Source organism: Artibeus jamaicensis, unplaced genomic scaffold (genome assembly GCF_021234435.1).
Source record: "Artibeus jamaicensis isolate MK-2021 breed Jamaican fruit bat unplaced genomic scaffold, CSHL_Jam_final contig_797, whole genome shotgun sequence".
NCBI lineage: Eukaryota > Metazoa > Chordata > Mammalia > Chiroptera > Phyllostomidae > Artibeus > Artibeus jamaicensis.
The window spans coordinates 8,170,876-8,193,369 of record NW_026521977.1 but is presented as its reverse complement, the minus strand read 5'-3'; the positions used below and the strand labels follow the sequence as shown (position 1 = coordinate 8,193,369).

General features: G+C 56.9%; 1 protein-coding gene across 1 annotated transcript in view; it reads right to left on the bottom strand.

The window, feature by feature from the left end:
• OTOG (otogelin) overlaps positions 1-22,494 on the bottom strand; it is a 69,140-nt gene that overhangs the window by 11,190 nt on the left and 35,456 nt on the right. The window contains exons 26-42 of the mRNA XM_053673149.1: positions 22,348-22,482; positions 21,901-22,047; positions 21,496-21,615; positions 19,534-19,650; positions 18,763-18,919; positions 15,820-15,846; positions 13,877-14,044; positions 11,087-11,365; positions 8,861-8,978; positions 8,100-8,179; positions 5,908-7,694; positions 5,079-5,250; positions 4,585-4,730; positions 3,916-4,005; positions 3,044-3,227; positions 653-873; positions 271-409 (exon numbers count right to left, since the gene is read on the bottom strand). Of these exons, the coding sequence (XP_053529124.1) occupies positions 271-409; positions 653-873; positions 3,044-3,227; positions 3,916-4,005; positions 4,585-4,730; positions 5,079-5,250; positions 5,908-7,694; positions 8,100-8,179; positions 8,861-8,978; positions 11,087-11,365; positions 13,877-14,044; positions 15,820-15,846; positions 18,763-18,919; positions 19,534-19,650; positions 21,496-21,615; positions 21,901-22,047; positions 22,348-22,482 (4,087 nt within the window). The remainder of the gene's footprint in view (positions 1-270; positions 410-652; positions 874-3,043; positions 3,228-3,915; positions 4,006-4,584; positions 4,731-5,078; positions 5,251-5,907; positions 7,695-8,099; positions 8,180-8,860; positions 8,979-11,086; positions 11,366-13,876; positions 14,045-15,819; positions 15,847-18,762; positions 18,920-19,533; positions 19,651-21,495; positions 21,616-21,900; positions 22,048-22,347; positions 22,483-22,494) is intronic.

The window sequence follows — 22,494 nt, the reverse complement described above, 5'->3', positions numbered from 1 at the left end:
CCGGCCGGGACTCAGAGACATTAAGTAATAAACGAATACCTTAGAGTTACCTGACCTGTGAATATAAATTATAATACAAATAAAGTTGTTAGTTTATTAAAATATTTATTAATTTACTTTTCAAGTATATATACATCTGTTAGTGAATGTACTTGAATGAGTGAGTAGTTCAACCTGGAAAGCCTGGACTCAGACTCGGGACTGTAGGCCCTTTCCCACCCTGACGATGGCAACAAGAGGCAATGGAGGGGACCGTGGGGACCAACTCACGGCAGTAGTCAGAGCGCCGCCACTCGATGCACACGTGGAACTTGTGGCACATGGCCACGTACACTGTCAGGGCCACGCAGGGCTGCTGCACATATTTGGTGTCCCGGATCCACAGCTCGCAGAATGACTCCGGGGAGACCTGGGCATGCGCATCAGGCAGTGCTGCCTCCACTGACTCCCCGAATCCCAGGCCCCGCTCTCCCCAGCCCTGCCCAGGGGTGACAATGGGCCTCTGCAGGCTCCCAGCCTGTCCCCAAACTCAGTGCCTCTGGGGAAGTCACCCAAATCTGTGCCTCCCTGCCCTGGCATTGGGCCCTCTGCAGGGAGACCCTGCCATCCCAGACAAGGGGGCCCCCCTGTGCTGAACCCAGTCGGCACATACAAAGTTGTGGCAGGCGCTGAAGGTGCGGTTGGACACCATGCGAATGCAGGGGGAGCAGTCAGCCGTGGCGCAGCTATCCGGCCGGAAGCGGGTCTGGCCCACGGAGGTCAGGGAACTGGGCACCTGCCAGCTGTCCAGGAAGGGAATGGGGTCTTCGTCCTCACCCACCACGGAGCCGTCCTCCAGGGTGAGGTCATTGTCTGGGTCCCCATCACAGATACCTGAAGGGGGCAGAATTATCCAGTGGCCATTATAATCAACCCCCCAGGCCCCCGGCTGTCACTCTGCATATTCCTCAAAAGAATTCTTTGAGGCTGGTGTTAGTATTATCCCATTTCATAGATGAGGAAAAGGAAGCACAGAGAAGCTAAGAAACCTGCTGTGTAAGAGAATGTTTTTGTTCTAAATACATACCTAAGTATTTAGGGATACAAAAACACTTTCAAATGGTTTGGGAAAACATTTCATATACATAAATTGTACATGCATAGAAAAGTGCATAGATATGCATGTATAGATACATATATAGTGTATATCTTTACCTTTGTATATATATAGAGAGAAACAAATGAGGCAAAATTTGGACACTTGGTAAACCTGGGTAAATAGTACATGAGAGTTCCTTATGCTATTTGGTAACTTTGAAGTTGGACATTATGTGGAAATTAAAATTTTCTCCAAAAAATCTGCTTTAACAGAGATTGCTAGCTAAGTATCACACCCGTCTCCTGTTCTTCCTGGGCAATCCACTAGCCTATTTTTCCCAGGCTTCCTTGCAGTTGGTTGAGACCATGTGACTGAGTCCCAGCCAATGGAACATGAGTAAAGGGGACGGGCACCATGTCCAGACCTGGTCCATAGCATTTCCCAAGTCTTTTCCCTTCTGTGGAGTTGAACGCTTGTGTGAAAATGCAAAGCCACAAGATAGAAGGAATCTCCACTTGGGAATTTATCTGTGCAAGAAATAAACTCTGTGGTGTTAAGGCACTGAGCTGGGGGCAGGCTGAAGTTTGTCTGGCATGACCCGAACTTCCGACTTCACCTCTCACACGCTAGGTGCCAGACACGCACTTCCCTGCCCTTGACTTTGCTTAGGTTGCTCCCTCTTCCTGAAACACTTTCTCAGAAGTCCTGCGCTCAAGGCACCCTTGGAAGCACTGTCCATGACTTTCCCAATTCTGCGTGGCAGGCTTTGGTCTTGTTCTCTGAGTACAAAGACTCATTTTCCTTTAGATTCCCGCTCTCTCGGTATCCCCCACACTGCCCAGCAGAGGGCCCAGGATACCAAGCATTAGTTTGGAAAACTAGCTGACTTCTGCTCTGACCCCTCCAGCCACCAGTGTTGTGAATATAAAGCATGATTTAATACAATTTTATCAATGGTCTCAGGGGTCCCATTTTTAGTCTTGGCATTGAGTCACCACAGGGTGTCACAAAGGGACCCCGGGGAGGCGTTGGCCCGCCAGGATAGGGCTGAACACAGCTCTCTCTGCCAGGTGCAGAGAGTAGAAGGAGAAAGTGGTGAGAAAAGGATGGTGGTGCTGCTGGCGGTGGTGCGCATGCACGGACAGATGCTTGTGGTCACAGAAACAGAAGCTTCGTCAAGCAGGGATTTTCTCTCTTTGCCTTCTGGTCTGACCCCAGTGACGGATACCTGGTAACTACATGTCGTGCAAATGAAAGAATAAGCATGAAGCAGACTTATGTGTGTTAGTTGAAGGGCAGAGGGCATTTTGAATACAGAGGCGTGCGTGTGAATGAACAAAATAGGTGCAAGTATGTGGGTACGTGTGTGTAAGTATGCCTGTGTCGCCCACCATCACAATCATGGCAGCCTGTCACAGGGTACCCCGTGGGGCCCACGCCCTTCTGCCCTACGGGGAGCGGCAGTCCACACTTGGATTCCTCCTGTAGCCTGTTCACTTATCAGAGTACATCCAGCCTCTTAGGGCAGTCCTGCTGTTGCTGAAGAGTACTAGTCCTAATGCGTTGAGGCAGCTCTGCTGAGTGACCTTTAGCACGCCACTTAACCTCTCTGAGCCCCTTTCTTTTTTAGTTCAACGACCACCTCTCAGAGTTATTATGTGGATGACCTGGAATAAGTGAGGTCAGAGTGTGGAAGTGCTTTGTGAAGTGCTCAGGCCTATGCAGACGAGAAGGATTATCTGGCATTAGGAAGCTGACAGACAATCCCGGCTGAAGTGACAACTGGCCGAAGCCAGGGCCCCGCACCATCTCCCCACTGGCAGCGTCAGCCCCAGAACTCAAGACATGCGGTCTCCCGGCCCTGACAGCCCCGCTGGTCCCCCGCTGTGGCCTGGCACTCTGTCCCAGCTTTCCCTGGTACAGGGGAACCTGTGTGCCCCTCCCCTTGGCTGGGTCCCAACTCACCGCATAGGCCACGGCCCTGGGCCTCGCTGGCTTTGCTGGCCTCCAGGATCATGAGTCCCGAGCTGTGGAGCCACTGGATCAGGATGCGTGACGGTGTCCGGATCACATACATGTGGCCTGTGTCCTCAATTCTAAACCCGTACCTGCTCACGGGGGGCCACACGAGCTGCGAGTCCACAGTCACCTTGGAGGGTGGGTGGCATGCAAAGTGAGCACAACTTGTCTGTCTGTTCAGTCATCCATCCGTTCACTCCACAAACGGTTCTTAAGCACCTGCCGTGTGCCAGGCTCTATCTTGGGCTCGGGCAGCCAGTCCAAGGCAGCATGGAAGGCCCTGGACGCCTTTCGATGAGCAGAGAGCAATGAAACAGGAAATGCGGCACCGAGAGGCGGGCTGCGTCTCCCTGCCCAAACTGACGCGGAGGCCGGGCCCTTCCGATCATCCTACCCTTTCCTCACTCTGCTCGGACCATTGCTTCCGGGCGTTTCTTGCCTGAACCCCCAGCCTCTGGGTTGGGCTCGCCTTCTCGGGGGTCTCCCCTTCTCTGGACTGACCACTAAGGCAGAGTCCCTCAGAACAAAGTGAGGAAGTCAGGTATTTTAACCCTAATTGTTTGAGGGCACTGTCTCTCGGCATTCTTTCCTCCTCTCCGTCACAGTATTCCTCCTGGTACACTTCCTGGCTTGGCAGCAGGGTGGACACAAGTCTGCTCTCATTAAAATCACTTCGAATGCATCTAATTTTGCATTGTTTCTCTAAGAGGGTCCTTCTCCACCCCTGTCCCTGATCACAAATAAGCCTGTAGGCCCCTCCCCGCTGGTCGCACAGCCCCCCACTGACCACTGCCCCACCGGCTCCTGGATACACTCACCTTCCGGCTGAAGCGATCAATGATGACCTGGTGGGTCAGGTGTGTCACATTCAGCATCACCAGACAAAACGGGGGCCAGTTCAGGTGCCCCTGCAGAGAGAGCCCAGCCCTCAGCAACCCAGAGCCCAGTCCCGCCTCCGCACGGTGGTGAGTGAGTACGATCACAGTTTTCCTGCCCCCGTCCCTGACACCCCTTCCCAACAACATACCAGGGGCACCCATGGGGGCTGTGCAAGTGTGCAGAATCCCACGGGACATTTTTGGCTCTCCCTGACCTCCTGCAGGCTCAGCCACAAACAAAAAACCCTGCCTCATCCAATGGGCTCATGTGGGCATCCTGGTAGGCGATTCCTGTAATGGTCACCCTCGACCAGGCCAGACGTTCAGAATGGCATCCCAGCTCTTCTGCACCACAGTGCCAACCCATGCGTGCCTGGGAAGCTAGGACCAGCTGGGGATGGCACAGGCCCCAGGAGAGGCCAGGAGGTGGTGGACTCCACGGACTCTTTCCCCACGAGCCCATTGAGGGAGACCCCTGGGAGACAGAAGGAGCTTCCAAGTCTGTCCTCACCTCCGACATCACTCAAAACCCAACTCACTGCTCCATCTCCCCTCCAGGCCTAGTCAAATCCCCAAGTGCTGGCAGACAGTCAAGCAGGGGACAGTCACCAGGTTGGCGCTTTTGCAGTCGAGGACGTGGACGGTGACCATTTCATCTGGGCTCTGACTGAGGATGTAGATGGCCTCCTTGAACAGGGCTGCGTGGCTCCCATCAAAGGTTACGAAGCTCAGATCAGGGAAGATTGAGCATCGGCCTGGAGGAGGGCAGGGACAAGAAGAAGAAACAGATGCCTTCATGGTCAAGGCTGCTGAGGAACACGGAGCAGGTGCCTGAGCCCTCTCCTGAGGGATCCAGAGGCCCTGGGGCTGGGGGGTCACACGGAGCAGGCATCACACAGAGATCAGAGGTTGTAAGGGTAGGAAATCTGCCAGGCCAAGGGTCACGCTGAGATAAGCGGTCCCACGGGAAGTCACATTCAGGCCAGGATCACCCTGAGGCCAGGGTGCACCCAGATCAGAGGCAGAGGTCACCCTGCAGCAGGGGTACAAGAGGACACAGCATGAGGAGGACATGGGAGACTCCAGTGGACCCCAGGACTCACAGGCACATTCCCAGAAGGGGCAGCAGCGGTCCCCGCCCACTCTCACGGCGAGACCCAGGACCCCACAGCGAAGGGGTGCGACATCCTGGGGACAGTGTTGGGACTGGTTCACACGGATCAGCTGGCCCTCCAGGCAGATGTGACGGACGCAGTCCTCCTCCTCCACGATTGGCTGGGGCCCAGGGTAGAGGGACAGTGTGAGTGCCCATCCGAGAAGCCAGAGCCACTCACCCCAACCCCAAAGCCTGAGGGCTCGGAACCCTTCCAGGTGCAGGTTCCCGCAGGAGGAGAGCGTGAGGTAAAAGCCCCAGGGAATGACACCTCGTTCTCCACCCATGGAACCTGTGGGTCGTGCATCTCACACACACACACACACACACACACACACACACACACACACACACACACACACACACCTAGCTGAGCACTCACAGTCTCACACACAGGAACACAGATGTGTGCACCCAGTCCCATGCAGGTGCCCAGCCACAAACATGACACTGACACACCCATGTTGTCATACTCTGGGCATCCTGCCAAGCCACTCAATTCGCCCCTGGCCTCCCAGTGGGACACAGTGTGACCTTATTATAGTATCAGGGGCCCAGAGGAGCCCTACAGCTTTTTGGGCTCCAGGGGCTTGAGGCAGGAGTGAAGACCATGACTGGACCCCATCTCGAGGCCTGGCAGCTGGTTGAGAAGCCGAGACAGGACTTGCCCCTAGCCCGGGACCGGGAGAGCATGGTGGTGCCCAAGCCCAGGGGCGTGGAGGGAGGGAAGGTGTGGAGAGTCCACACACAGGCGGCCAGATTCCTGACAAGCCACTCACAACACACAGGGCAGATGCATTGGCCTCAGTGGTGGTTGCCAAGGCCTGGGCCGAGGCTGCTGAGATGCTTTGGACCGCGGCCGAGCGCCCGGACAGTTGGGTGGTGGCCTCTCCCACTGGCTCTGCTGGTGGCCGAGGTCCTGCTGAGGTCCCGTGGGCCTCAGCCGGCTGAGGGAGCAAGACCAGTGAGCCCTCTCGGGAGGCGGTCCTGGCCGAGACAGGGCTCAGTGGCTGGGCCGTGGGTCCCAGTGGCACTGTGCCGGCCCAGGGGCCCTTGGCCTCAGTCACCAAGGCAGCGAGCGTGTGGACCACAGCTGGTGCGAGCTCTGTGGGCTCCTCCTGGGCAGAGCCATGTGGTGAGGGGGGCAGCGACACTTGCTTGGACAGGACGGCCATCTTCTCTGCGGTGCTCTTCCGCGGGGCGACAGGTACTGTGGAGGCCACCACCTCGGCCACAGCCACAACTGCCGAGGTTGGCAGCATGGCTCCCAGGGGCGGGCCTGGCACTGTGCCCATTGTCTGAGGGACCGAGTGACTGGGTGGGCGCACCTGGGCCACGACGGCTGGGGTGAGAGGCAGGGTGGGGCTGAGCGTCCGAGCGGATGGGGTGGTGGCCTTGGCAAGAGATGTGGCCTGTTGCTGCAGTGGAGGGGTGGTGACAGAGCCCTTGGGACCAGGAGTGGCCACTGGGGCAGATGTGCCCACCTTGGCCAGGGGCAGGCTGGTGTCGGGGGGTAGGCCAGAGAGGAGCTGGGGTGGCTGAGTCGACTCCAGAGACACAAAGGGTGTGGCCCCCAGCCCAGGAGCAACTGTGGACGGGCCGGTGGCAGCTGGAGTCCCTGGGGGTGGAGCCGGAGGCCTGGTGGCTGTGGGTGTGTGCCTGGTGGGGCGAGGCGGGGCCGTGGGGAGTGGGCTGGGAAGTGGGGATGGCGGTGGGCCCAGGGGCCGGCCTTGCCCAGGCCGGACCTTCTCTGTGGATGGCCCCACCTCCACTCCCTCGGTCGCCGCGGGGGTGACCGGAACCTGTTCCACGGCTGTTCTGGCCTCGGCCGGGGGGCTGCTGGGACTGGAAACGCCCTGGGCCTGTGCAGGCAGGGGGGTCCCTGTCCTGTTCACGACCTTTGTTATTGCAGGTGTCGGCAAAGCCTTGTGGGACTCCGAGGAAGCGGGGCGTCTGGAGGCTGCTGTCGGGGAAGCCGCAGGCCTGGAGGAGGTGCCGGCGGGCAGGTCCAGGCCCGGCAAGGCCGGTGAGGGTGTCATCTGGGCAGGCAAGGAGCCGGGGCCTGGGGCCGTCACCGCTGTGGTCATGAGTGGGAAGTGGGGTGCAGGGGGTGACCGGGAGGAGACTGTAATGTTGGGGCTCCCCACAAAGGTCACGGTTACCCTGGTCGTCTCCATGGCACCTGACCCCATACCAGGGGTGGACATCTGCCGTGACAGGGGGAGGGGCGAGGACTCTGGGACGTGGGGGGTGGTCAGGAGGCTGGCGGTCTCTCCGGTGCTGGCCGGGGCCTCCGTGGAGTGGGCAGGGAGGTTAGAGGCAGTGACCCTCAGCGGCTCCTGGGTCAGGGATGCAGGCAGCGTCAGCCCCTGAGTGGCTGTCATAGGCGGGTTCAGGGCCGAGGCGAGTGGGGCAGCTGGGGTGACTGCTGGACTGAGGGAGGGGGCCCTGGGGGTGTCCTGTGGAAACTGCAGCTCCTGGTCACTGGCAGTGGGCAGTTCTTGACTGGGAGGCAGGGTCTTGTTGCCAAGGGCCTCGGTGGGAACCCAAACCGTGGGCTCCACACCTGGGCAGATGAGAGAGGAGGCTCAGGTGAGGGGGTGACTGTCGCCTCAGGGGTCACCACGGTGCAGGGCTGCGATCTGAGGCTCCGGACGGGTGCCCTAGGTGAGGGGGAAAGACGGCTCCCCACAGCCGGCGGGCTGCCGGACCAAGCCCCAGGCTGTGCCACATGTACTGACTCAGAGAAGTCAGCCCAGTCCCGTCCCCATTATGGGCCTCATTTTCTCTCTCTGTGAAGTGGGGGAAGGGACTGGATGGGGTCTCAGCCTGCTCGACAGTGTTCTCCTTCCGGACGCCCTGTGCTGACCCTGCTGACCCAGGGACATGGGAGTTCTGGGCGTGACGGGCCATGAGACCCCAGGGATTCACAGCAAGTCCGAGGGAGGGAAGAGAAATGCAGGCCACTCACAGTCCTCCAAGTAGACGCATCTCTGCGTGACTTCATCCAGGACCCTGGGGCTGGGGCACGCAGGCACGCAGCCTTCTACCCTGAGGACAGAGCGGGGGCAGGTCAGGGGTCTGGAATTCGGGGAGGGTCAGCTCTCTTCACCTGGACTGAGCACTGGTCCCATCCTTTCTTATGATGTGAGTGTGTTCTTATCCTGTGCACACTCCCGTGAACCTCCACACACTGTCACACATATCACAGAGGAGCACACACCCCAGTGTGCATGCTGCACACTCCTGCCCTCAGACTGAGGTGGAAACACACGTGCTCACATCTGTGTCTCTTCAGGCACACCCCCTCCGTGTCTGCAGGACTCAGACATGCGCACAAAATGTACACAACCACGCAGACCACTACAAACATCAATGTATACACACTCACATACACAGCCGCACCAAGGTCCAAACACATGCAGCTCATGTACATGTACATGCACACAGTGGTGCAAGGCCAGCACACCTGTACACACACACACACACACACACAGGGCTCAGCTATATGCATGTTGTGCACAAACAGAAGTTCCCATATGCCCATCTGAGGCACATTCACCCTCGTACACACCCTCATATAAACAGCACACAAAACATGCATGTATATGTGAGTCCACACACGCCTCACCGTATGCTCTCATCTCTGCCCACAGATGACATACAAGCCCACTCCCACACGTGTATGCTCAAACACACTGATACACACACCTGGATGCCATGTCGTCTCACCTGGGCACATCCTGGCAGCTGGCTGCCTGGGGGTCCCGGCAGGTTTGGAAGCAGGGGCTGGCACAGGCCTCATAGCGCCATTCACAGAGGGGGTAGGCAGCCCCTGACCGCTTGGCATCTGGAAAAGCAACCGCCCCAGAGTCCCAAGACTGAGCACCAGGTCTGAGAGCATCGGAGGTGATTCAGCTCAGCCCACGCCCACCCTGTCCAGTGGAAGAGACAAACAGACTCATGAAGGGAAAGTGGAGACAAATACAATAAAAGCCAACCTCAGGGGACAGTGTACCCCTGAGAGTCAGGGTCGGTGCCTGGGTGATCCTTGGGATGGGCCTCAGGGACCTTAGTGTAGGGGCTGTGGATGGGGGTGCTCGGGAGCCGGCACTGGAGCTGGGCTTTGAGGGGTGGCCCAGGAGGAGGCCGCGACCCCTGATTTCTCCACAAGGTTATTTGTCACCCTATCCCTCTGAGACTTTGGTGGTCAGGCTTGCCACACCTCCGAGGACACAATCCTGTCCTCCTTGCTCTGCCTCTGGCCAGGCCACTGCCGACCTCCATGGAGGCAAGAAGCAGTTCCTTTGAAGGATGGGGGAGGTGCTGTGGGAATCCCCCCCCCTCAGCCCAAGGCCCTGTGGGGCATTTGCCCCCCCAACCCCAGTGGTCAGGGGAGTGAGCTGTTCTCTACAAGGTCCACCCCCACTGTTCCCCCCACCTCACCCCGGGGCCTCCCGGAAGTAGCCAGATTCAGGACCTGGAGGGTGGAGTTGGCCTGAGCACGGTCTTTGCTGCCCCTGGGAATGTGGGCTACCGCTCCTCCCAGCAGCAGCTGACTCTGGAATAGCGCCGAGTGAGACGCTCAGCAGTTCACTAGTGTGTGCTCGTGAATCCTCACAATACTCTTACAAAGTAGCGTGGTTATTATCCCCATTTTGCAGAGGAGTAACTGAGGCACTGCAGAGGCTGGGAAAATTAAACTCTCCCAGGGGAGTTCCTTGTAAAAGGCCATTGCCTTCACAGTGAGGCATCCTCTGGGAAAGAGCACGTAGCCTGTGGGGGCTTCAAGGCAGACAGGACCCCAGACCTCCGTGGCCCCATTGATGGATCTCAGCTCCAAAGTGGGTGGGAGGGGCAGCCCCTTCCCGACTTGCCGACTGTGAAGAAACCTGCTTTTCCAAGAGCCTTGGACCACAGCTGAGAACTTAACTATGAGCCAGGAGCAGAGGAAAGCTCAGGAGATAAAATCAATCGTCCCACACGAGCCGTCTGGGGCAAACACCCCACTGCTCGGGGGGAGAAACAGGCGGGGAGATCAGGGCCCTCTTCCCAGTGCCAAGCGCTGAGGTCAGGATTCGAACCCAAGGCTGTCTGCCTTCAAAGCCTGGGCTCATTCCATTCTGCCTTGGTATCATGCAGAAAGGGACACAGTGCTGCCATCGTAGCCAGTGAGGAGTCTGTCCTAGGTGGGGTTCCTGGCGGACTGGGTAGATGACCGTGGAATGGAGGGATGCGCCGGCCAGGCCTGGGTGTGCATATGTGGCAGGTGGGTGGGGTGGCGGTGACAAGTCAGGAGCCTGGCTGGAGACACAAGGACACCTGTGTGGGTCTGTTCATACAGCTCGAGGCGCCTTCGCAGGCCTGGACGTATGAGTGCACGTGTGGGGCGCGGAGAGGCCGGCCTGGAGTGGTGGAGAAATGGCCATCGCAGCCTCCGGGGTTCGGGCAGAGAGTGCCTGGTTTGGGGGCAGACACACCTGGCAGGGGGCTGGCAAAGCCGTGGGACCCTTTCCAGTCTTGGCTGGATAGGGCATGGGGCTGCCCCAGCACTGCCCAGGGTCCCGGGCATCCAAGGGGGACAGGGAGAGGCTGCTGGCTCACAGGGAAGGCACGTGTCCCCATCAGTAAGAAACCCGAGTCAGAGGGCTACGCAAGCAGGGCCGTGGTCACTCCTCCCCTGGTTTCCACAAAGGCCGCTCTAATTTTAGACTGTGGGGGTAGGCAAGACCCAGGAAGCTGGCGGGGCCCGAGCCACAGTGTCCACAGCTGCCCGGGCCACCAACATGGAGGCCAGGACACCTCCCGTCTCGGGGGTGGCACCCAGGGGGCCTCCCTGTGCCAGGGGAGTGAGGGTTCAGTCCCTGGGGACAACTGGGAGGAGAGCGGGGAGAGGGAAGGAGGGGCAGTTGAGCGAGGGGCTAAGGGGACGAGGGTGAGGGCAGGGTGGACCCCTACCCAGGAGGCGGAAGAGTGTGCCCTGGCGGAACGCCTCCGTGTGTTGGTAGGGCCGCAGGGCCAGCGTGGGGCCCGACACAAAGAGAAAGGACCCGGGCTCTGCCAGGGACTCCAGGGCCACCAGGCCTGCCCGCCACGTCCCCTGGTGCAGCGAGAAGGAGGCATGGTGGTGGAAGGCATCGCCGCCCTGCCACTTGGCCAGTTCCAGAGACCCATTGGCTGTGACGTGGAGGAAGAAGTTGGGTCTGTCCGCTGCCTCCAGGGAAACCACATCTGGGTCTGCAAAGAGTCACATGGGTAAGGTCAGTGCAGACAGGCGGCCGCTCTTCCACACCTGCCCCCCGCCCCCAGCCCACCTCCTTCTGCCTGCTGGCTGCCCCTCTGTGCCCACCTCCTCTTCCCAGGGAGGGCAGAGAGTAAGAAGAGCTACCAACTGCCAAACCTCAGGAGGTGACTGACGCTTCCTTCCTTCCACACACATTTTTGAGGACCCTCCCTGTGCCAGGGGCAACTCTGATGTCCAGGGTAGAGCCTCAGACGGGCCAGACAGAAACGGCCACCCTGGAGGACTTGCCTTTATTGGTCGTACTGGACAAGCTGGGGCTTGGCCGCCTGCCAGGTTTCAGGACCCCAGAAGGTGAGAGTTAGTGGAACTAGGGGACCCGGAGTCCAGCCCACAGATAGGAAAACAATGTCCCAGAGAGGGGAAGGTGCTTGCCCAAGGCCCCAGGGCCCCAGAGCCGGTTTCCCCTGCCCTTTCTCCCACACAAACAAGGGCCCATTTCTAGAGAGTGGGGTGCACCGCTGAGGAACTATTCCTGCTTCCTACCCAGGACACTCTCTCCTCTCCATTTTTCCCACCACAGTCTTTCCCATCCTCCAAGGGCCACTGCAAGGGACACCTCCTTCATGCAGCCACCCCAGATTTCACCTGTAAGTCACTTGCTCTTTTGCTCTCCAGTACCTTGGATACAGTGCAGGAGGGAAGGAGCACAGGATGGAGTGGGGTGGGGGAGGCTGGGTCCTCACCGGGGCTTCACCCTGCCCCCAGCCGCCCATGAAACCCGAACCTGACTGAGGTCGGGGCTGAACCTAGAGTTCCTGCCCACAGTGTTCTCCAAGGTCACGCTGCTCTGGGGTTCTGCTTAAAATGTCCATAAAACCACTAGAAAGTCAACACTCCCTCTGAACTAGACCTCATCTACTAGACTAAAATATTGAGTGGAAAACAGAAAATCTCCACCAATGACAGCCTATCACACCTGAAAGGCTACGAAATGCCCTTTTTGAGACAGGACCACGTGGATCTGGGGACCAGAAATGTCTAGGGTGGAAGCGTCCTTCCGGGGGGACGGTGGGGTACTTCTGGCCCCCCTGCAGCTCAGTGCCGGGCTCCTCACTACCAGGTCTCTTGGTGCAGTGATGAGGTCCCTCCTGGCGCCTCAACCTGTACCCCCAGGTCACACCATCCTGAACATCACCCATAGCTGGGGACTCCGGCTGTGCCTGGAGCTGGGCAGGAGCTGGAAGGTCCCTCCCCTCCTTAAATCCCCTCACGGCTCCCCACTGCCCTCAGCATAAGGATCCACCTCCCAATTTTGGCTTGCAAGTCTCTGCCCACCCCCTTCCCGCCCTGCAGGGGAGCATCACTCATGCTGAGAAGCCTCTCCTGACTCCCGCACTGCGGGCACTGTGGCGGCCTCTGACCATGTCCGCCTCCCTGGGGGGACTGTGGCCTTCTGGCCGGCAGGGCTGGTGCCTCTCCTCTCCCTGACTTGCCAGTGCCCAGCTCTGCGCCTGGCATGGGATTAGGGCTGGGTGAGAGGGAGGGAGGCAAGGAGAGAAGAGAGGAAGGGGAGGGGACAGGAAGTGGGGTGAGGATCTTTGAAACTAGACAAGTGGCAGGTCCCGAGTTCTCAGATTGGGGTGACCACTCTGAGAAGCACCTAGGTTCAAGGTTCCAGTGGACGCTGGCACCGGCTGCATGGACCCTCCCTGTGATCGGAAAGATACTGACTGGCGGGGCCAGCAGGATCCGCGGGGAGAAACCCTGGTCACAGTGCCCGCGCCCTGGGACACACACAAATGGCCACAGAGGAGAGGACTTCCTGGAACTGCTGAATGGAGGCCTTGGCTGGCCCAGGGTCCGGCACAGACGCCACCCGGGGTCACTGCCCTCCGGGCAGGGTCCTGGTACCGTTCAAGCACCATGGTACTCTGAGGGGAGGACAATGCTCACCAAAGCTAAGCCCCCTGAGGCCGCTGGTGGTCGGGGCCCCAGGAGGCTGTGGTGGTCCCAGGCATGCTCTGGTCTGGGTAACACGCCTGCCTGCACCTCAGGATCGTCACCCGAGCAAATCAAGACCCCACCCCTCCATTCACAGGAGGAGGAGGCCCTGCTCCAGTGGAGACATCAGCTAGCTTCCCCTTGGCATTTTAAATCTACCCAGTCTTAAAAATTGGGGGATGGGAACAGAGAAGGAAGAAGAGGAGAAGAAAGAGAAGAAGAGAGAGCAAGGAGGGGAGTGGGAAGAGGGAGAAGTACCGCTGTTGCCACCTGCTTTTCTGGGACGCAGAGATCGTGTAAAGCCAGGCACGAAGGTGCGTCTGCACCGTGGCCTCCCTGGCTTTTTCAGGAAGAAGATGGGACATGTCTCTTCAAAGAAGCTCGGAGACTGATGTCAAACCCTGTCTCAACTGGGAAAGGGGCACCTGTTGGAGCCGCACATTCCTTCAGCCACTACAAGTGGTTTAGAGGCTCAGCAGCCTCCATCCTGAGGTGGGCCTTACCGTGGGCCTTGGCCTTGTACAGTGCGGCTGTCAGCAGGAAGTTCACAGTGTCCCCTGGTGCCACATCCTCTGCGCTCACTGGGACTATGGCACCGCCTGCTGCCTTCACAGCCACGAGGGCACCACCAGCCACCTGGCTGGCCAGCTGGTAGGGGCCCCTGCCTAGTGCTGGAGAGAAAGAGCCGGTCATAGCCCTGTCCCCTCAGGCCTTTGCCCACCTCCCATCCTTACCTGCCCACCGCTGCCAGAGGTGGGGCTGGGGAGGGTGCCAAACAGGTGCTCTTGGTCACTTCCTTCACCCCCAGCCCTAGGGACCTTGATTTTCATGAGAAGGAAGGACAGGAACCTGGGGTGGTCAGGCCTTGATGGGGACTGACTCTCTGCATAGCACCTGAATCATTTCACAGGAAGCCTGGGAACAAGGTCACCTAGGGGGTCATCCGGATCCCCTAAAAGTCTCCCCATGGGCCCACCCCACTGCCTGGGACTCTACACTGTCAGCCACTGCTCTATTCAGGGTGGCCACGGCAAGGAGACATCAGACTTGCTCTGCCCACCCAAGGGCCGGAAAGCGCGGCCCCAATGTCAGCGTTTCTGTGTTCCGAGCCCGTGTCGCTTCTGTGTCTCTTGGGTTCCTGCAGTTGTCAGGACTGGCTGGACAACTGTCCCACTTTGCAACTGACCCCACTGCCTCCGGTGAGCTCCTCACCTCCAGTGCCTCCTCCCCAAAGCCCCCAAGTCGCCTTCCTGGCCTATGTGGGTATAGCTCGCCACTGCCCTCAAAATAGAACCTAAGAGCCCAGCTTGGATTTGGGGGCCCTCACGCCCCAACCCCTGAAAGAGCTGTGCCGGGTCCTACCTCAGTCTGCACCCCTGCTGCCCCCGCCCCGGGGTAGTTCTCCCATTCCATGCCTGGCAAACGCCCACTCGATCTCGGGCACAGCTCAAATGTCACCTCCGTGGTGAAGCACGCCCTGCACCCTCTCCCCCACTGCGTTCCCCCAGCCCTGGGGGCACGGCGCACAGGCTGATCATAGCTCTTAGGAGGGATTTCCTTCGGGGGTCCAAGTGGGTCTCTTCTACTCCATGGGAGAGAGGCAGCACTGGACTGGTAAATATTTAATAATTAGCCCCCCAAACGGAACTAACAAAACCCTAATTTGTAGTGTTTGCTCATTTCCATGGTGTAAATACTCCCACCAGGGGTTAATTTCAAACTCCCAACTGAATGAGGAGTTGGGAACACACAACTGGCTCTGGGGAGCCAGGCCGGGCCAGCTCCAGGGGACCACGGTGACAGCTCTCACTGACCATTGACGCCCCGGCACCTGGCAAGGGCCTGGACTGGAGAAAATGTGGGGAGAAATGCAGAGCAAGGAATGTATAGGGGGGTGGGAGGCTGAGTAGGTGGAAGATGCTGGAAACAGCCTGTCCTTTGCCAGTTACTGCTGCCCGAAATGCCACTGGAGAGAGAAAATGCCGCTCGGAGCTGTCTCGCTGAAATGTCTCGCCTGATGTCAGACACACTGCCTGTCCCCAGGACCACGGTTCTCCCATCACAGATCTGTTCCTTTAGGGGTGAGAGGGTTTTGGCCATCAGGAACACACAGGGACAAACTTGTAGGCAGGACCGCAGTCCCTGTGACTTATACTCTCTCTGGGCCAGCCCCGGTCACTCAGACCCTTGATTGGCGCCTTTGTCTCTGGTCGGCCCCCTAACAGTTCACCTGCTGTGCTCTTTTCCAGGGGGTGTTTCTCAGACTGAAATCTGACAAGGCACATAAGAGGCTCCACAAGAGGACGAAGCCTTGGGCCTGCACCCACATAGGCCTGCACCTGGCAGGATGGTGCTGGAAGGGATAGGCAGCAGGGGAGGGAGGAGCCTATGGCATCAGGACAGGGCGGGCAGTGCCCCTGGCTCCACTTGGGGAGGATGGGCTTACCTTTGTTGAAGAAGTCACAGTCGTATGCTGAAAGGACGAGAACAGAGGCTTCTTTAGAAGCTGGAACAGGTGAGCAGAGCCCAAGCCCCTAGCATCCCAGCTCTTCCTCCTTCCCCAAGGGCGGACCTGCCCCAACCCCTGCCTACCCCCACCTCCTGATTCAGGCATGGACATTAGATTTAGATGTCTTGAAGTACAGGAAATACATTGGCTTCTCCCCCGCCCCCCAGCACAAACCTCAAAGCCTGGCCTAGAGTAGGAACTCAGCATTTATTGAATGAATGAACGAGTGAATGAATGTTGGGGAGAAGGATCTGTTTTATGTGATCCCAAAGGGCAAAATTAGAATCAAGGGGTGAGAGTTCCCATCAGAAATGTTACAGAGGGTTCTAGAAGAATGGAGGTGCAAGATAAAAGTGGGTCTTCCAAAAGCCTTGGGTGGGAAGGGACAAGAGGCTGCGAAGTCCTGGGGTGCAGTTTCCATTAGGCTCTCACAGGCTCCTCCAGGCATGTGTTTAGTGCGCCCTCTAGTGGTCCGGTCTGGCAACACAGCCTCTTTCCCAGGCTCCTCAGCCACAGAGTCCTCAGCCCTTTGGGGTAAGCTGGGGACATTGAAGAGGTCACCTAAATGCAGGAGCAAGGCTATGAGGAGCCAATCGTGCAGACCTGGAATCAAGGTTGATGAGGGGCTTCTCCATTTATAGGTATGGTTTGAAGACAGCCACTTATTCCACCCCATGCCCCAAACCCCCAATCAACACGACTTTGCATTTGGCATTGCTCTCTGGAAAGAACACTAGGGGTCAGAAGGCTGACCTGCTGCACTGCTATGTGCAAGTACCTGCTTCTCCTCACCTGCAGACTCAGGAAACTGAACTAGAAAGTTAGAGGATCTCCGAGCCTCTGGTTTCAAGTGTGTATCAGCATAATGGCAGCTAGTCCAGAAGAGCCACCAAGAGCCAGCTCTCTAAAGTCAGACCTGGTTAACGCCCCCTCTCTGGTTCATCAGCTGTGCATTCTGGGACAAGTTACTCAGCCTCCCTGTGATTCAGTGCCCTCCGCTATGAGATGGGACCGCCGTTAGTATCTGCTCCACAGACTTGTCCTTGTAAGTGCACAGCTCGACACAAAATTTAAGGAAGCATTGAAAATCTCAGTAGTCAAGATATATAATATTTCCATCAATATTTTTTAAATTTTAAAATTAATGCAAAATATCCACAATGAAAAGAATACCAAAATTTTTAAATAAAGATGGGCGAGGGACCACGCCTTGCCAAGTCATACTGGAGCTCAAGGCAAAAGGAAAAATTAGTAATATTAATCCTACCATTACTTAAAATGTTGATATTTTGGTCATCAAAGTTATTTTTTATATTATTGTTGATTTTTAAACTGTATTGTTTTGACGTAGGATTTACGTTGTGGCCCAGTGGGTGGCTCGCCTGCCTCGCCCTAGCCCGGGATCTGAAGAGTAATGAGTTAATGCACAGAAGGCCACAGGGCTGGGCGCACAGTAGGTCCTCACTAAATGCATGCTCCCTTCTTCCTGAAGGATTTTTACCAAAGAAGTAGAGGGAGAAGCAGACCGCATGGAGACCCAGGGCATCTGCGGTGGGAGGCTCTTGGGAAAACAGACAGAGAAAAGGGAAGCCAAAGGCAAGTTCGGCTCCACCTTCCCCAGAGGTCGTCCTGCCGGGACCCCTCAGAGCTCAGGACATGCCAGCTGCATGTCACTGTGAAGAATGACAGCAATAGGGGAGAGCACCCTGCCAAGAAATAACCTGTGTTGTTATCTCACTAAAATCCCACAGCGACCTGCAAGGTGAGTGCAGTTCTCCTAACCCTTGATTACAGCTCAGAGAGGAAGTGCCATGCCTCGGGTCGCCCCACTTGGCAGACCCGGGGCTGAATCCAGGGAGCCTGGCCTCGGGGACACAGCACCCCAACGTGAGGTGCGCTTGCACCAGGAAGGTTACTGGTGTGCAGAGGAAAGAATAAATGATCAATAATTTAAATTGCTATAGATTTTGTTTCATCATTCAAATATTTACCGTATTTTACTGTATATAAGGCACACTTTTTGCCCAAATTTTTGAGCGAAAAATAAGGTTGTATCTTATACATGGGTAGGACCTGAAATACCATGTATCTATTCTTGTGTTTTGTAATTATTGGTTACATAAAATTTCTTGTATCAGATGTATCATAATATGTTCAAAAACAGATGCTAAATTTTCTTTATAATACAAAAGAACAAGTATCTAAGTATAAATAAATAAATAATTGAATTAAGAAAATAAATTTTTTTTTTCCCTGAAAGTCTGGGCCAAAAACATGGGTGCACATTATACACAGCAAAATATGGTACTTTTATGTCTATTTGGTGATACACATTCACACTAATAACATACCTGTGCACATGTATCTGTGTATGCATGTGTATATGTGCTCAGAATGTTTTTACTTGATAAGAGTGTGCAACCAAAAGCGCTTGCAGACCACCTTTGCCCTACATGCACTGATATCTTGGGCTGCCTCCGACAGCGCGTCTCAGCTGACAACGGGCGTTTGCGTTCACTGTCCCGTTTGGTCCTCACCATCAGCCTGGTGGGACAAGCCTGCTCTTCTTTCTAGATAAGAAAATCGAGCCCCAGAGAGGTTGCAGAGCTCACAAACGGCCGCCCTGGGTCTGGAATCCAGGGCTCCTGACTCTTCCAGCAAAGTGGTTAAGAGCACAGGTTTGCAGCCATGGTCAACCACTAACCCGTGCAACCTGGAACATTTTACTTAATCTCTCTCGAACCTGTTTCGTTAACTCTAAGGTGGGAATTAACAGCCCTGCCTCACAGGGTAGTTGGGGAAGAACTCAGTGAATGCTAGCCACAGTGTTGGTGCCCACAGGCAGACCCCACCCTCCCTCTTGGTTGATTGGACACTCACGGCAGAGACGTGGGGTCCGCCAGTCGATGGCCACCCCGTGTTGGCAGCACTGGTGGGCATACGCGGACACGCTGGCACAGAAGCACTCACAGTCACCGCCCCGGCTGCACCCACATGTGTCCGTCAGGCAGTTTGAGTAAAACCAAGTGACATCCACCTAGGGGTCAGAAGTCAGAGGTCAGGGGGCAGATCCTGAATGCTTGCCCTGAAGCATCCTGGTTGCTGCCCATCAGCCTCAGGGAGCAGCAGAAACACGCAGGCACCACGGGTTGGAGTGAGCTGCCTGTGTTGGGTCCAGGGGCTGGAGGTGTGGCTGAGGAACAGGCATGGGATGCGAACTGCCAGCCAGGGTCAGAGACAGCCGAGGCCAGGGCGACAGCTGCCTTCCAGGGCCTGGCGAGTGCGGCGCAGGCTGAGCACCAGCTCTCCTCTGCCTCCACTGCAGGCAGAACAGGCAGCTGCCTATGCTGCAGCAGCAGGGGTCTGGGACCGCTATTCAGAACTTCCTGACCCGGAGGGAGAACCAGATTGAGATAAGCGTGAAAGGGCACAGAAGGTCCGTTTGTCTGGCTGTCTGTCCTGGGTCGTCTGGGGAAACAGGACAGACTGACTCATCGGAGCAGACAGGAAGCAGGGGAACGGCAGACCTGGGTCTCCCCTCTAGACCCGTGGTGTCTCTCCCGAGGCATGATGGGGCTGGGGGCTGAGAGCAGAAGGAATCGGAGGAGGACGGTGCGGGCTCAGGAGTGGCTGCGGCTGGGGTCCACTCACCACAGGGTGGCAGGTCTCGAACACCTCACCGAGCAGGACGCCGCACTCCTTCTTGGCAAACGGTTCTCGGAGAGGATTCAGGACACATGTGTCCCGGGGATCCAGGGTGTCTGGGCACTGAGGGGCAAAGGCGGGGCCGTTGACCTCCCTGCCCCCCAGCGCCTGTTGCCTGATGTGGTGGACAGACTCTTAGAGTGGCCCCTGGTCCTTACCTCCTGGCCCTCACACCCTGTGTAGTCCCCTCCCCTGCAGTGTGGGAGGGGCCTAGAACTTGCTTTAAACCAACAGAAGGCGGCAAAGGGGATGGGCAGGCGTGGTTCCGTGCAGGGGGCTGCGTGCCTGTGTTGCAGCCTGCGTCCAGCCCACCTGGCTGGAGTCCCTCCTTTGCTGGCTGTGCAGAAGCAGGGAGCCATGGTGAACCCCATGGGGCAGAAAGGGTGGGTGGTCTCTAGGACCCGAGGGTCATCAATGGGCAACAAACAGCAAAAAAAAAATGGAAGCTTTCAGTTCTACGGTTGTATAGAACTGCATGCGGTCAACACCCACGTGAGTGGGTGAGGAAGCAGATCCTTCCCAACCAGCCCTGCCCAGCAAAAGCCCAGCCCTGGCTGACAGCTTGACTGCAGCCTGTGGTGCCCCAGGCAGAGGACCGAGTCAAGTCATGCTCGTCTCCTGACCCAAAGAAACAGATCATCCGTGCGGATGGTTGAGCGCTGTCAAGTCTGTGGTGGTGTTGCTACACAGCTGTAAGTAACTAATACCATTTCCTAATGTCTGCTCAACCTCCTCCTTCAGGCCTACATTTTCACTACGGCCCCCCAGGGAACGCCCAAGGAGATTAGCAAGGGAGAAATAGCAATGGCGGTTGGTAAAAGGAGGGGAGCAATAAAGATTAGTCACCCACTCAGCAGCTCGAAAATGAGAACGGGGTAGAGCACACCTTTCCGAGGCTGTGAGAACAGGCTTGTCCCACCTTCGGATTCCACTGAGCTGCACGCCTTGACTGACAGCTCTCCTGACCCCCGTCTACCTAGGCTCATCGTCTGTCTGCTGCCCAGCAGGGAATTAAGGATCTAAGATTACTCAGTCCAAGAAAAGCAAGTATGTAACCCTCATATTACCACTCTCCATCCCTGTACCATGGCAGACATAACTAATCAATCACAGTTTTTCTTCCAGCTGAGCTTAACACAAGTCTTAGGTATTTCTCAACACAGTATCTCCAGCAGCCTCTTCTGACTGATCTGAGTTGTCATACAAGGTGAAAGCTATTCATCACACCTCTCTTGGCATAGCCCCTTCTCAGAGGACCAAAGAAGATGGGGTTTAATCAAGGTCACCCAACAAGCCACTGGATGACCCAAGATAAGAACCCAGGTTCATCGTTCGCAGTGTGGCAGCCTGAGTCAGACATTTCCCAAACCTGTGGTACATGACCCTCATTTCTGCCTCTGCTAATACTGTTCCCCTTTCAGAAGTCGTCCCTCTGATATAGTCATCCTTCCAAATATGGACTATTCTTTAAGTGCCACACTAGTCTCACCTCCTTCAGGAAGCCTTCTCTGATTGCCTCAACCCACATGGGTCTCTCTTGGCTTCTCCTCTGTGCCAGACCTAGTGCCAGGCAATGGGGGCACAGAGGTGGTTAAGATGGTCATGTTTCAACAAGCTTCACCCTCCTGCAAGGCAGCCCTCTCTGCTAGGACAGAGATTTTGTCTCCTTCCCAGCCCTCCCCTCCCCCCAAAGCCTGGTCCAGGGCAGCTGTGCACACTGATTTTTGAGTTGGGGTGGTGTGTCCTTGGGCCGTGGGATAGGCTAGGGCTGAGGATGCAGCTCAGAGGCTGACGAAAGCAGGAGCAGCCTCACACCGGTGTCCCTTTTCCCTGACCTGGGCCACACTTGGCCCGTGCTGGCCTGGGCCCATCTGGGTGAGAGAGTCAGCCAATGGGAGGAGGCTTTACCTCAACTGCAGCCCAGCTGCTGCCAAATTCCTGTGGGTTAGTTAACTCTAAGTTCTCTGGGGTCCTCATCTCATTGATGGTTTTTAAGTCAAAGTTTCCACAGAGTCCCGCCAGCTGGCCCTGAAAGGAGAGAGGACGCTGTGTCCGTTGGAGGCTTGCCGAGGTGAACTACGGGCAGAGGGGTCACCATGAGCCCAGGAGTCTGTCATGAACCCAGGAGCAACTACTGGGGTCACAGGATGAAGAGGAACAGGAGGAAGGTCGGCAGAGAAGGGGTGGGGAGGGTAAGACAGGAGGCATGATACTCCCCCATGCAGGTACAGGTCACCCAAGGACACCCAGTGGCTTGGCTCGGGCCTAGGCTGGAGCAGAGGGCCCCTCAAGGGTCACTACTCCTGTGACTACCTGCCACTGAGGCCCAGCCTGGATGTGCACCGTGGTCCTCTGGTCCCACAGGAGGGTGATGTGCTCCCGAGGGAAATGCACCAGTGTGAAGAACCCTGCTCGCCAGGTGTGGACCTCCTGCTTCACATCCAGGACGCTCTCAGGACTCTAGCGGGACAGAGATGGACATTCCTGAGGCCAAAGTGTCTCCCCACACCTGGGGCAGATGGGCCTGAGTACGAGTCATAGCCCAGCCCCAGCACCTCACCAACTCCTATGCCTCCCTCACGCCCTGACATTGACCTCTGCGTTCCTGACCCTGGCCAAGGAATTCAATCCGGGCTGCTGACTCAGTGGCTCCCAGAGACACTGCCGTGGTAGAGAAACCAGTCCTTAGCCCTCTTCCGCCCCCGGGCCCCCGTCAACCCGCATACTGTCCACACAACCTCCACCTGGCCCGGGCCTTACGGGGTTTCCCGAGTCATCATCGAAGATGACGAGTGAGTCCCCGACGTTGATGGAAATAAGTTTCCTGCAGATGATGCCAGAGCTGTAGCAGTTTACATTCTCCACAGTCACAGAGAAGCTGAAATCTGATGTGCTCTGAGGAGAAAA